General features: G+C 39.2%; 1 protein-coding gene across 2 annotated transcripts in view; it reads left to right on the forward strand.

The window, feature by feature from the left end:
- The window catches only part of PLCE1 (phospholipase C epsilon 1), a 135,834-nt gene that overhangs the window by 117,370 nt on the left and 3,768 nt on the right, over positions 1-14,696 (forward strand). For both annotated transcript variants that reach the window (XM_066191211.1, XM_066191212.1), the window contains 9 exons: positions 1,059-1,183; positions 1,814-1,931; positions 6,158-6,289; positions 7,416-7,706; positions 8,486-8,649; positions 9,554-9,815; positions 10,676-10,794; positions 12,115-12,243; positions 12,993-13,202. In XM_066191211.1, coding sequence (XP_066047308.1) covers positions 1,059-1,183; positions 1,814-1,931; positions 6,158-6,289; positions 7,416-7,706; positions 8,486-8,649; positions 9,554-9,815; positions 10,676-10,794; positions 12,115-12,243; positions 12,993-13,202 — 1,550 coding nt within the window. The remainder of the gene's footprint in view (positions 1-1,058; positions 1,184-1,813; positions 1,932-6,157; positions 6,290-7,415; positions 7,707-8,485; positions 8,650-9,553; positions 9,816-10,675; positions 10,795-12,114; positions 12,244-12,992; positions 13,203-14,696) is intronic.

Below are 14,696 nucleotides of genomic sequence, written 5' to 3' on the forward strand. Positions count from 1 at the left end.
AAGGAATCTGCAGCATGGTTTACTACTTCATTACAATGATTATTCTTTGAAGTTTTTAATTACGTTAATATTTTGTTAAAACTAATCTAAATAATGGTTTGTAAACTTTCTAAAAGAGATTCAGTTTTATTCTTCTTACCGATACATTTTTTTTGTGTAAGGCTAGTAGTTTTAACAACTGACACTTTTCATTTCTCTGGCTCTAAATCTTAATTCCCTTTACTCTTATTCCCTCTCTGACTCATTTCCCTGTAGCTGATGTCCTTAATGCTTCTCCTGCTCCTAACAGCCAGGAAGGTAAAAGCCACTTGGTTGAGCATTTTAACTGCATGAAAATCAGCACTGCATCTTCAGCCTGTTCAGTGTGACAGTGTGAATATATAGTTCCTACTTCATATTATAAATGCAAGCAGATATTCTTATATGGCATTGTTAACTGGTCAGGAATTGTCAAAAGCCTGCATGTGTGACGCTTCTTATGCATAAAAAGAATATGGTCAAAGCATCAGGAATATCAGCAATAAATTGAAACCATTCCATTTGTGACATCTGCAATATTTTGGTCCAGAAAGACCACATCATTATTAGGCATACTATTCTCTGAAAGATATGTAGCTTTGAAAAGGTATTTCTGTAGATTTAAAAAATACTTGTGCATGGTGAAAGTAAGGTGAGGAAAGCCAAAACTCGCTGTGCAAAATGTGCACGTATTTGATGGGGTTAACTAGGCTTGGACTTCGGCTTTTTTTGTCATTCAGGAATATCATTTGTTTTCAGATGGCAAACTTAATTCATTAAATAGTTTGATTTTAAAGGTCGTCTGAGCACAAAAGGATGGGCTTTAAAGAAAGGGCAATGTCTTAACCAAACCCAAGCTTTAAAATTTTAAATAGGAGGTTAGTAATAGAGGGTGATGCTTTGACCAGTAAGTACATTATTTTAGCATCTGATTATTCATGTAAGATTCACAGCACTGTCCACAAATATTGTTAATTCAAATTAAATTTTCAGTTGAAAATGTTTGGCTTTATATTTATTAAAATCACATTAATTTTTAGATAATATTCTTGAAGACCGACCTGAGAATAAATTATCAAGTGATAAACTGCAGTTTGAATATAATGAAGAGACTGCCAAACGACTAAAGAAGGCTGATTGTGCTACTTACAGTAATAAAGGAAAGGTAGTTCTGCTTTTTCCCACTTTCTTCTCTGCTGCACTTTGATATATAACCAGGTTGAAAAGGATTTGGACAGTTTGGGTAAATGAGGCATCAGATAGAAAATGCACTTTAATGAAGAGAAACAATAGAAAGCATGGAGGAACACCAGAGAAAATAGCCTAAGTAGAACAAATACTCAACATACTGTTCAAGAAAAGTCCTCAGAGGTTATAGTATATATAGGCTGCTTGGCTGAAAATCATTATTGATGGAACTGAAGATTTCATCTGAATCTTCAGCATCTTTGTGTTTCAAAATAAGTTTAAAATACCACAGTATGATATCAGATAATCATAGCACCTCTTATCAAATCATCTGACAAAGAAAGCAGTGTATTGCTGTTTAGTGTATTGTAGATTCTTCTCAACATGGATGTGTTCTGTCTGACTCTGAATAAGTCCTTTACACTACTGCAGAGTCAGTCACAGCTATTGATCAGAAATGTGCCCATGGGAAGGAGATTTGTTAGGTGAGAACAGAAACCATATAGGAGGAAAGAGGTAAAATACTTCAAAGACTTAAGTAAGATATGCAGGAGTTCTTCCACATTCACCAAAGCTATTATTAAATGTTCTTGGTGTTGTCACTCAGGTTTATGACATGGAACTGGGTGAAGAATTCTATCTTCCACAAAATAAGAAGGAAAGCAGACAAATAGCCCCAGAACTATCAGATCTTGTCATTTACTGTCAAGCTGTAAAGTTCCCGGGTAAGTACACTGCCCTGTTTTAGTGCTTTAAGCTTTCTAATTCCTGGAGACATTATGTTTATCTTTTGAATCAGTTTGAAGTTGTCGAGGAGGTTCGTTCTTCATGATTTGGTAGTCTTCATAATAGCAGCTCCTGGCTGAGAAGTAGTGTTCATAAATTATGTGACTACATACTGTTTGTCATACTAAAATGTTTACAAAAGTGAAATTTGCCAGTCTTCACAACTTAGACAACTGCTTCACTGCCAAATGCCAGATGACAGAAAGCTTTATCTTAAGAGCTCTGAGTTTCCATGTAAGGACCTACTGAATTAAGAAGGAAAATCTTAAAATCTTGAAGGTGGAGTGTATCACATTTCTTTAGGTGACCTCTGTTTAGTGTATTTCACCTTTGCCTACAGCTGCATTTTCTGTTCTTTCCCAAGTGGACAGGAGAGGAGCCGTTTGCAGGGGTAAAGCACCTTTTCATGGGGCGGGTGAGTGCAGCTGCTTGCACACTCTCACTCAGTCTTCATGGAAGCAGTTATGGAAATAGGAAAACCATCTTCTGTACAGTAGGAAGAATAACTTTTGCAGAGAAGAGGTGAGGGAGTAACTAAAGAGATCACTGATAGGCATTCGTTCAGTACTGAAATATGAGGTTGGGTATATTTTGGCTCATCCTGTGTACATAAATACTTTTAAATTGAGAACTAATTGTTTATTGATATGTTTAATGTTTTGAATGAAAAATCTGCTCTTTAGTGGAATGGCTCTCTGTGGAAAAGTTAGCATTTCTGCCAAATCATGATCTTATACAAACAGAGCTATAATCAGATTAGAAAACCTAACTAAACATAAAATAGTGTCAAATAGGCAAGATAAACATGCTGAAAAATGGACAGACATTCTTTTATAATCTTTTATAACTTTAAAAATTGTAGGTGTCACTTGTAAAAATAATGACTTCCAAAAATTCAAATCTGATACTCTTTTTAATGAAATCTGCAATGAGATATCTTTCAAGTAAAATATTTTCTTTTAAAGAAAGATATTCAAGATCAAACGGGGATAGTTTGGGTTGTTTCAGGCATTTTGACACATTAAAAAATTCTGATATGCTAAGAAAACTTTGAAATATTTAATTTTCAATGTAATACTGGTTATTAAAGAAATACCTGCTTTCCTTCTCAGATTTCTTCCTCTTGCTTTAAAAGGATCATGAATAGAACAATTAAGAAAATTATCTCCTTTCGCAGGTGAACACATAAAGTCGTAGAAATTACTTTTCCAACAAACTTTGTCTCCTTTGAGACTAATACTGCCTCCTCTGAGGTAATGTGGGCTTTCATGGCCACCACGCCACTACTTGAGTTCCTCTGCTCACACCGACGTGGTGCAGTGCCCTACCCCAGTATTGCCCATTAACAATGGGAACAAAGCTGGGAGTTCCATGACTGTGTAGCTCTGGTGCCTGTGTTCCTAACCAACCTAGAAAATGCAAGAGTTTTGGAAACAGGGAGGGCAGAATTCCTGTCAGTGTCTGATCAATGGTGTAAATACTTCATTTCTCCTGTCTTCATATATTTTTGTTCTGTGTTTACACTTGCCTGCATCCCTGAATGTTAATCACTGATTCGTGACTATAAAAAAAGCACAAGGACCGTAATGTTCACTTACCCTAACCTACTGGGTAACACAGACTTCCCTAAATGTTCCCTGGTCAAAACAGAATTTATCATGTGGAGAAAATAACATTTGTTGTTTATAAAACCTCTGGTAACAAGGAACCCACCATGGCTCTTGTTGTTTCTGTGCTCTTTGACCTTACAGTTCTTGCTTAACTTGAATTTCAGTGTGTTGAATATCATTCCACTATTATCTGAGAGGCTGAAGGTCTGTTCTCTGGGGTCACCCAAGCTGAGGGCAGTGGAGCACCCCTGAGCACTGCTCCTTGGCACATGGCACATCACCTTGGTGCTGAGATCCTTCCACAACGAGTAGAGAAACTGAGTTCATAGAAGCAGGATTTGCACAATCAAGTGGAGGGAGCAGGGAGTCACCTGAGCTCTCCAGCATGATATCCAGTCACCGTCTCCATCATATCAGATTATCTGCCCCTATGGTATCGCTTTTCAAGAAATTAAAGTGAACATAAAAGGGGGCACCCTACATATAAAAATGGTGTAAATTCCCTTTTAAGGTCTACAAACCTGTAGACTTTCTGTTAGTCTGAAACACATGGTGAGAAGGTGGCAATTACAGTTAAACCTGTTATGTTGGTGTGGTGAGAAGGAGACGGGCAGGGAAGCTTGCAATCCTCTGGATTAAGTCTAGAAGCAGTAAAGCGATGTGCTTATATCTAACACAGGATATAAGCACTAAATTCTGTAACTCAAAGAGCATGGCACAGGGGTTGTAGGGAAACACAAAACATTTGCTCTGACACCGTGGTAGTACAGTGGGATTTATGTACAGTATGGTGGGATCTAAGCTGGTCCTACTTTGACCAGAGAGTTGGACAAGGTGAATTTCATGTCCTTGTCAACCTCTGTTACTTTGCAAATTGATGATCCTATAAATTGGCCAAACTGTATTTTAAAGTCAGGTTTAAATTGGAGTGAAAAATGGAGGTTGTCTGTGGGAAGAGATGTGTAGCATGCAAAGCATGGGAAAGACTGAAAAGAAATTCCCGGCTGCAGTGTACCCTGTGGCCATCACGCTGGGTTCAGTCGGCCCTAGGGCTCTGCACTGCACTCTCTGGTGATTTATCAGGTTAGTTTGTTTCCTCAGTGACTGTCTCCACAACAGGATTTTGAAACCTGGATCTTACTTGCCAAGTCCATTTGATCCATTGAAAACTGAGTTTAAATAGTGTTGGAAGCACACAGTGCGTAACTCCTCATTCTTCTAGTCAATTCATATTCCTTATCCCAGTTTCTGCCATCTTCTGTGGTTTATGTGTATGCTTTGGCCCAAAGAGGCAATGCATCTCCAGTGTGGAAAACATTTATGTATAGTTTGAATTTTACTAACCCCAGTTCCATTGAAACTCTGTGCATAATTTTGGTAAGTACATGTACACATGCCATGAAGATTGAGAGTTGAAAATTTGCAGCTGTGGGCAGTCTTCAATCAGAAAAAGGCCAGTGTATCCTCTTCGTGATTTACATTTGTATTTGAAATACTAGTATTACATCCAGAACTGTCTTTAGGCAGGTGTGAATTGATGTGAATTAATGTGGAACATTTTAGGAGTCACAGGTAGGCATATAACCGTGTATTTGCTTTGTCACATTCTATATCACAAATACATCTTGGATCTCTGAGAACATCCCACATCTCACTGCTCTGAGTGTCAGAATAATAATTGTGCACTTTAATTTTGGTCTGCTGTGTGCTCTCTCCAAGCAAACAAAAATCCCACCTTAAGTGGATTCAGGATTCAGGTCATGATTTTAATGATTATGTTTCTAGAATGCACAGTTTGAATGATAGCTGTACTAGAGCTTTCCAGCTCCACTCCTAGTACATGCTGGCCATTAAATATGTAATGGATTTTGTACACCTAACTCCATTTCCCAACAATGAAATACAAATAAACAGAAGATGACTCTGAAAACATTTTGAAGTTAAAGTGTTTAACTGACACCATTTGGACATATTGTTATGTTATGTTACATTATGTTATGTTATATCTTTAAACAATAATTTTGCATTTATTTAATAATGTAGGTATCATAACCTAGATGAATTTAATGATATTCACTACTGTACCGATTTATTACTTCTGTGGAAAAGGTGGGTTTTTTTTTCTAATTATTCCTAGGATGAATACATTGGGACTGTTGCTTTTTAGTATCAGATTTTTTTAGTATCAATTTGGACCATTTAGTAATTTGAGAGAAAGCCTTTACCTTCCTCAGGCCAAAAAGTAAAGTGGAGAAAAGTTATCTTGCAGAGAGAGAATTGTATATTGTATTGTTTCATATGGGTTTCTATATAAATTTTATAAATGCATACATGTATGTATTATATACAAAACCATACATAATGTGTACATATATAAAAGTGTGTATATATGTAAAGATGTTAAAATTAAATTGTAGAGAAAAATACACTGCTTGTCCTGTGTGCTATATAACAGAAGTATTCATGCCTTCAAAAATAATGTAAAATATGGTGGAAAATGTCATGCCCTCTTGGTCATGTTTTTTGGCTCATTTATTTTACGTTTATGGGAACAGGCTTGTCAACTCTAAACCCATCTGGCTCTAGCAGAGGAAAAGAAAGAAAAAGCAGGAAGTCCATTTTTGGCAACAATCCTGGCAGGCTGAGCCCTGGGGAGTCAGCTGCTCTTGCCAAAGCATCTGGAAAAGGTAAAGTTAGCATCTTCTTTCACCAGTCACGTGGAATGCCACTGTAATCCAACACATGTACCAGACCAAGTTGTTAAAGATCAAATACTTTGCAATGTGTAAACTGTTAAACTTTGGAAAGGTTTTTTGTTAGCACAGCAGCTATTGCAGTACCACTATTACAACTAACGTGGTGAGTGTGGAATATTAGGATTACTTGATCAGAAAAATGATTACCCTAATTCATAAACAATTCAAAGGTAACATACATTTTAAGTATCTTAAAGTTTATATTTTTAAAGATATAAGTGAATATTTTCAAAATGCAAATGAAAGCCAGGACTGTTGGGCTGGTGCAGAAAAGGATTTTTAGTGTCTGAAATTGAACTCAGTGGCCTAAAATTCAGCCAAATCCAAACGTGTAATTGTGCAAATTAGACTCTGCAGGTGATTCAGTTTGTGAACCTGGAAATTGGGAGTCTGCCTATGAACAGATGTAAAGGAATACAAAGAAAGTACAGGAGAAGTTCTGGAGCAGGAATAAGACCCAGAACTCCCGCCTTTCAAGTGATTGCCATAAACAGATATTTTGAACTCATTTTCTTGCTCAGGGAGGGTTGTATTCCTTGCAGCCCAAGGGCATGACTGCAGCAGACAGGAGAGATTTCCTTCTAGAGGTCAGTGTCCTAAAAGTGAAGAAGTGTGGTGCCTAATTCTAAAGCATATAAGTTTTTTGCTGCCTTTTTCTCCTAACCTTTGCAGCCTCTGTAGACTGTCTGTTTGGAAAATTAGCACAGATGGCTTTCAGTCTTGCCTCTCTTCCTCACGGAAAATGTATAAATGAGAAGAAGGGATTTTTGTTCCTTTATTTTATTCAGGCAAATGCCAATTAGGTATTTATTTATGGAAGTGGTGGTTCGCACACCTAATCATGGTGTTATTTCAGTACTTGGGTGTTGTGTTTCATCTCATGGATTGTTCTTACTGTGTGAGAAGGACTGTGACACTTGCCCTGAGTAGTGTCATTTTCCAGGATCACGTTTTTCTACCATAACCAAAGCACGCACACGTACTTCTCTAGAAAACATTGGATTTTTGGAGTCTCTGGACCTGCAGCTGTACCTTGAGGGCCCTGTTTATTTTGCAGGTCCGTTTGATGCGATGCGGCAGACCTGGGAAGATCCTTGCTCTCCCTACAACTCTCCAGCTTCCCTCAGCGCTATCATAAGGACACCCAAGTGCTACCACATCTCGTCGCTGAACGAGAACGCTGCCAAGCGGCTCTGCAGGCGCTATTCCCAGAAGCTGATCCAGCACACCACCTGCCAGCTCCTGAGGACCTACCCCGCAGCCACGCGCATCGACTCCTCCAACCCACACCCCCTCATCTTCTGGCTCCACGGTGTGCAGCTCGTGGCCCTCAACTACCAGACAGATGGTAAGGCTACACAAACCCAGGTTTTAACGCGTTTGAAATGTGATAGAAGGGCTTAAGTCGTGAATTTGTATTTTTCCGTGTTGGTGTTTCCCTGCTCTCCCGAGGAGACCTTCCTGTATCTGCACCCCAGCACAAGCAGGTTGAGACCACAACAGTCTGGTCCTTGAGGGCAGTGACCTCAGAGTCCAGGAGCTTTATGCCAATGCACCAGGTCCCCTGATAATCCAGAAGTGCCTGGACAGCAACACTTCCATTTTTATATTTATTTTGTTGCTGAAGGTTGGTTTGTTTCTCACAGTTCAAGTAATTGTTATCCCTTTCTGATAATTTCAAGCTTTAAAAGATACTGAACTATTTTTCACTTGGAAGTGTTGCCTTGGATGCTGGTTTAATGGTGATTGATCCAAACATTTTTGGAATACTTGCTATCCTGTCTTGTGTTCCTTCACATTTTTGATGGGGACCCATAATGTCATCTACAATGCTCTTTCTTTCTGCAGTTCAGGACACATTCCTGGAAACTTCTCAGAGAACTGGTGTAGGCAAGCCCTACAGTTTAATAAAGACAATGGAAAGGAAAAGAATGAACTGTTCTTAGAGTTTTGTGTAATTGCTGGATAGATTGGATACATAAATCACAGCTAGTTCTGAAAATCAGGAATAGTACACAACTAAAATAGTTTTTTAAAAGATACTTCAAACATGACTTTGTCTTCACTGTTACAGTTTTTCCATTGTACCATTGCTCTCTGTCAGTTTTGGCTGCCTTAATTTCACAGATCTTCCTCTGCAACTCAATGCAGCAATGTTTGAGGCTAACGGTGGCTGTGGATATGTTTTGAAACCTCCGGTTCTGTGGGATAAAAGCTGTTCAATGTACCAGCAGTTTTGTCCATTGGAAAGAGACCTTGATAATAAGGAGCCAGCTATATATTCTTTAACAGTAAGTACATGAAAAGGGAATTTCATACAGACAGGTAGAAGCAGACAATGTGCAGCTACAGTCTTTAACCAGCATTACAGTCATGCTTCTAAATGAAAAGATTGAATCTTTAAATGTTGTTTCCAAAGGTCGGCCTAACTAACAGAAATTGGAGAGGAAAGGAACAAAGATTTGTCTTTATTTTATTGCATTGGCTGATTTGTATCCACAGTTACTTCCCCTGTTTCCTTCAGAGTATTTGTTGAAACTCAGTCCTGAAAGCATTTTCCCTGGGACCATGCAACTGTGTAAAATTACACATGTGCCTTGATGTTTTACACATTTGTGAGCACTTAAAAAGCTGCACAAAAAGCCATTATGAAAAGCTCTACTGAATCTCGAAAAAATATTTTTTTGTAAGTTACATAACAAGATATATAATTCATGGATTTGTGGCCAAAAAAATGTGCTCTCAGAAGCTAGTCCTTTCCAGGAAATGTGTCAGAAAAGTGAGATTCATAAGAATCAGAATTCTCCCAGCTGTGGTAATTGCACACTTAATTCTTGTGTATGCCAAAGCAAGCCAGAGCTCAGTACCATCACCCCCGAGTAATGAAGAAGAAAATATGATCCTTTTTGACTACATTACTGGTACATTCTTTCTGGATTAATGTTCAAATGCCTTGAACAGTTGTATAGTGTATTTTTTCAGAGGAAAGATACCATAGCAGTGGTGTTGGGGATGGGAGGGTTGAGGGAGCTCTGCTTTTGAACTTACTGCCCTGGCAATCACAAAAGTGAGTGTTGTAATTAACTCCACACGTTACCAAACTGTGCTTAGGGATGTGCTGAGCAGTATTTAGCTCAGGATCATGACAGCATAGGGATTACTCCACTAATTGTTGGCTGTACTCCTCGGCTGCAGATCGTGTCCGGCCAGAATGTGTGCCCCAGCAATAGCACAGGCAGCCCCTGCATCGAGCTGGACGTGCTGGGGATGCCCCTGGACAGCTGCCACTTCCGCACCAAGCCCATCCACCGCAACACTCTCAACCCCATGTGGAACGAGCAGTTCCTTTTCCGTGTTCACTTTGAAGATCTGGTCTTCCTCCGGTTCGCGGTTGTGGAAAATAACAGCTCGGCTGTAACAGCGCAGAGGATCATTCCCCTGAAGGCACTGAAGAGAGGTACGGTGGTGGCACCCTAAGCCAGAATGGTCCAGCAGGCTCCTGGGCTGAATCCTTCCAGGGAGACATTTTTAACCAATTGCATTTTTCTAGAGGGGACAAGGAGCAAATACCAGACAACACACCACGGCCTGGCGGTATAGTGCTGATCTGAGACCCCCTGGGAGCTGGCAGCACCCCAGTGACTTGTAAAAAGTCTGATCCTGTGCTCTTGTGGAGGCAGCGGCGTGTGGTGCACACCTGCTCCAATCCTGTGGGTGCTCCTGAGGCTGTGTTCACCAGGGGACTTCCCTTCCCTTAGGAAGCTTGGAGTGGTTTTGCTCTTGCCTTGTCCTTTGCCCAAGAAACTGCTGTAACAGCTGATCGCTGTGCAGAGGGGAACAGCCATGGCTGGAGGGGAGTTGAAGAAAGGGTGAAAGAAAGTGAGATCAGGAAACATCACTACTTGTGTGACACCTGGGGGCTGGAGTTTCCCTGTGCCAGTAGCTCTTTTACATTTGCTTTGTGCCACTGTGATGTCACACAACTGTCTGGGTTGGTATGAGGAGATTTGGCCATACACATGCATTTTCCAATGAGAATTTGACCCTGCTTCATTTATGTTCTGATATTTCGATACTTTATGTGTGACTATATTGAATATTATGGTAAAACAAAGACAGGTTGCTCTATGAGCCACTCAGCAGTAGGATTTGTGTGACATTGTTGTACAGAGTGTTAATGCAGTGTTACTAGAGTGCTTCAAATCCTACCTGTGTGGCAAAGTGTAGCTATAAAAACAGCAAATTTGAATTTTCTGTTTATGACACTTGTGTCCTATGATGTGTCAAAGTATTTACAGAAGGATTTTTCCTCTTTAGGCTACAGACACGTCCAGCTCCACAACTTACACAATGAAACTTTGGAAATTTCCAGTTTGTTCATAAACAGTCGGAGAATGGAAGAAAGTCCCTCTGGAAACACTCTACCAGCATCTATAGTAATTTAATTTTTGTTTGTATGCATAAATTACCTGTATTCTTGGTTTAATAACGACTGTGATGTAAAGATGTATAGGTCCAGAGTGTTCAAAGATGTTAGCCCTCAAACCTGTACATTCTTCAGACATAACTTGATGCCTACGTGGGTTATTTTTGTTTTTTCTTTTTGTTTTTTGTTTGGTTTTTTGTTTGTTTTTTTTGTTTGTTTGGTTTTTGTTGTTTTTTGGTTGTTTGGTTTTTTTGGTGTTTGGTGGGGGGTTTTTTGTTGTTATTTTTTTTTTGTGGTTTTTTTTTTTTGTTGTTGTTGTTGTTGTTTTTTGGTTTTTTTCTTTGTTGGAAGTAAGGTTATCCCAGGTGGATAAAACTGTGGTAAGGGGTAGATCTTTTCAAAGTCTGGCTCCTATGCTGTATTTAGGTATAGAACAAGAAATGTGCTCCTTGACTGGGGGAATGTGGATGAGCAGTCCGGTTCAGTGCAGCCTCACGCATTCCTTTGTGCATGAATTGTAAGCAAAGCATTTGAGACCAAAAAAAAAGAGGAAGATGCAAATTACCAACAATTTTGAAATAATGATAGTAAAATGGATTTCTGTTGCTAGAGAAGATGAACTCTGCAGTTCCATAAATACATACAGATTTATATATGTGCATGCACATCCATATGTGTATATGTGCAAATATGTATACACACATACAGATATTTGGATATCTAAAATGCATGCATAGATGTGATTTTTGTTCAAAAGCCCTTACTGTTAGGTTACCTGGGTTACTTGTGTTTTGGCCACTTTAAACATGTATTTTATCATTTTGCTGACTCCTGAAGTGTTAGATAAAACCTTTGGAGTTCCCGTGTGTGTAGCAGAAGTGTTACAGATAGTACCTCCTGTGAATGCCTGCCAGACTTGTATCTTGGTGAATTACTAGGGTAGAAAGGAAGAACAAATAGTTTGGAGGTTAAAACAAAGCTATAGCTTTTCATCCAGTAATCTGTACACTCAGTCCAAATATCTGAGCTCAGCTAGAATGCGAATGAGTGATGGAGGTTGGCCTTTTGTCCAGTGGTAGTTTATGTATTCTCACTGGAAAACTTCCTTTTTCTTCTTTCTCTTCAGATTCAAGATCTGATGGAGGCTTTTGGAGGGTCTTTTGGGGGTTTTTTAGATACCTTGATCTGTAGTGTAAGAGCCATGTATGAACTGAACAGCTTTGCTTTGTCAAGGTCCTTAAAACTTGTGTGTACAGTTTCTTTTAAGCAACCTAGAAATAACATGCCTGTGTAAAAACATCCAGTAACCTGTTGAATGTTGTCTGAGCAGTTGTTTAGCCTGGGAGAAAGGAAAGCTGCCGTGACCTACAAAGTGACAGTTCATGGAATTCCTGGCCCAGAGCCTTTCACTGTTTTCAGTGTAAGTGCAGGGACCACGGCTGCACAGCTGCTCCATCAGGTGAGCTTCCTGCTGAATTGCAGACTCTTCATTGCCAGAATCCACACAACGTCCTTCTGGACCTCTGCCTCCTTGTGCTTCTCACACACAGGGTCGTTGTAGTTCGTTCATCACAGCAAGGGGTGCTGTTAGAAACACATTGCTGTGGAATTAATTACACAGCAAACACAGAATATAATCTATGGAATTTTCCCACTCTTGGCTTCAGAGAATGGGTTTATAATCTTAGAACAAATTCTCTATTAGTATTTTAATATTTGGGCTTATGCAGATGAGAAAAACAATCTCCGTAGTCAGTGGGGGCAGTGGGTTCTCCTTACAACAAAGGCAAACATTTCTGCACAATTCTTTGAACTGGAAGCACCGTAGGAACAGAGAGTAAAAGTTAGAGGGCTAAGTTCATGAGTAGAGAAACCACTTAAATCAGCAGGGATTGTTATTCTAGCAGTGGGAAAAGACTGTACTGTCCTGGGATTATGAATAAATTTTCTGGCCAGCCAAAAAGGACCGAAATAAGCTGAAATAGTACTGCCTTGTCTGGAATAGTTGAACTGCTTGGCTGGGCTAAAGAGAACAGGACATTACCCTGGAGTAAAATATGTGAATAATAAATAGCACATCAGAAATCCTGCCTGCGCTGTCAGAATAGTTACTGATTCCTAAAGCTTCCTTATTCATTCTCATCTATAACTACTAATTATGCAGTGTTTATATTTAGCATTCTAATTGTTGTATGTTGTCTGTCTTAGCTCTTGGCTACCATAAAAGGCACCGAGTCATGTGCTGCAGATTATTTTCTGATGGAAGAGAAAAGTTTTATATCTAAAGAAAAGAGTGAATGCAGAAAACCACCATTCCAGAGAGTGATTGGTCCTGAAGAAGGGCTAGTGCAGCTTTTAAACAGTTGGTTCCCAGAAGAAGGATACGTTGGAAGAATTATCTTCAAAACTCGAGAGGAAGTAAGTCTGTTTTAGATAAATTACTATTTACAAAGGTAGCTAAAAATAGCTATTAGGACCACAAAACAAAAGGGTGTTGGTTTCACTACTTGGTGAGTAATGTCAATGCTCTGTGCCTCTTTTGAAAACAAACTTAACTCTTGAGTGAGATGCACAACTGGACTTTATACACCTGTGTGACACCAACTGGACCTCCCTCAGCTCTAGTATCAGCTGTGTGGTGTTTATTCATTATGGTTCAGTCACCAGTTCAGTGATTTTGTTTGGAGTGATAGTTCTAATTTAATGCCAATCCAGATTATGGCATAATAGGAAATTAATATAAAGATAATAGTTAATACCAAAGGATCACAGATAAAAGAACTCCAGAAAAACCACCATCAATTTAGATGGTAGCAACTTCTCATCTGTCTAGAAAAATTAGAAATAATTTTAATATTAAAGAATAAGTCTAAAAGCCTCAAAGGATGATTATATTATCAATTATAAGATAAAATAATGAAATCGGTGATTTCTTTTAATTTAAAGGAGGAAGATTACTTCAGTTTACACTATGAGAAAAGCATCTACAGCTTAAAATATGCCAGTGCCCTGGCTTGTGAGACAGAGACCAAAAAAGCAGGAGAAAGACACTTAACTATTTTGAGAGGCACTTTCTTTGGTCAGTTCGGCAAATAAAAACGCTTGCTTAGTACACAGATCTTACATATATATATATATATATATATATATATGACAGAGGACCTCTGGTATACTTTAAACTGAAAAAAACCGTATTTTTGCTTATTTTGAGAGAACTTTTGATAGTTTCAAAAGTTCAGTTTGAGCTTCAGTTTGACAAATTGCTATTATATTACACAAATCCACATTTTGGGTTCCTTTATATCTGATATTTGGAACAAAAATGGCAAGGTAGAAATTTGTTTGTGGAAATAGCAGCCTACTGAATCCCATTGACTGCAGCACTGCTTCTGTCAGTGTACGCTGGCGCACGTGTCCTGCCAAGCCCCATTCCTTCAGAAAATGCATTAGAATCTGCCTTAGCACATGTGAAGATTATGCTGTTTTGTCTTGTCATGTGAGTACCTCAAAGCATTTTCCATAATTTTGAGCCTTCCTGCACGCAGCAGCACCTCAGAACTTGGAGCTAGAAATGAAGCTGCAAATCTGACTGGAAAAACAAGAAGCAGGTCCAGTGACAGGGTGCCATACACAGCCCATATTTACAGCTTACAAATCCAAGCTGTGTTTCAAGTGTTCCAAGGCCTTGGACAGAAATGCATTCTCTGAGAGAAGGTTCAAGGAGGAATTCTGTCTGAAATCTGCAGTAGTCATTGAAAAGGGAGAGAGAAACATGCAGCCTTCCTCTTGCTCCACACCACAGGAAAATGTTTGCTCGGATTCTGGCTCTCTAAATTCTTTTGGCTTTAGTGGAGGGACAGGAGAGAAAAGAACCCTTTCCACCATCTCCCATTGTAGTGGCACCATTACATG

This window comes from Chamaea fasciata, unplaced genomic scaffold, assembly GCF_029207755.1.
Source record: "Chamaea fasciata isolate MVZ Bird 193981 ecotype frontalis unplaced genomic scaffold, bChaFas1.0.hap1 SCAF_9, whole genome shotgun sequence".
Lineage (NCBI taxonomy): Eukaryota > Metazoa > Chordata > Aves > Passeriformes > Sylviidae > Chamaea > Chamaea fasciata.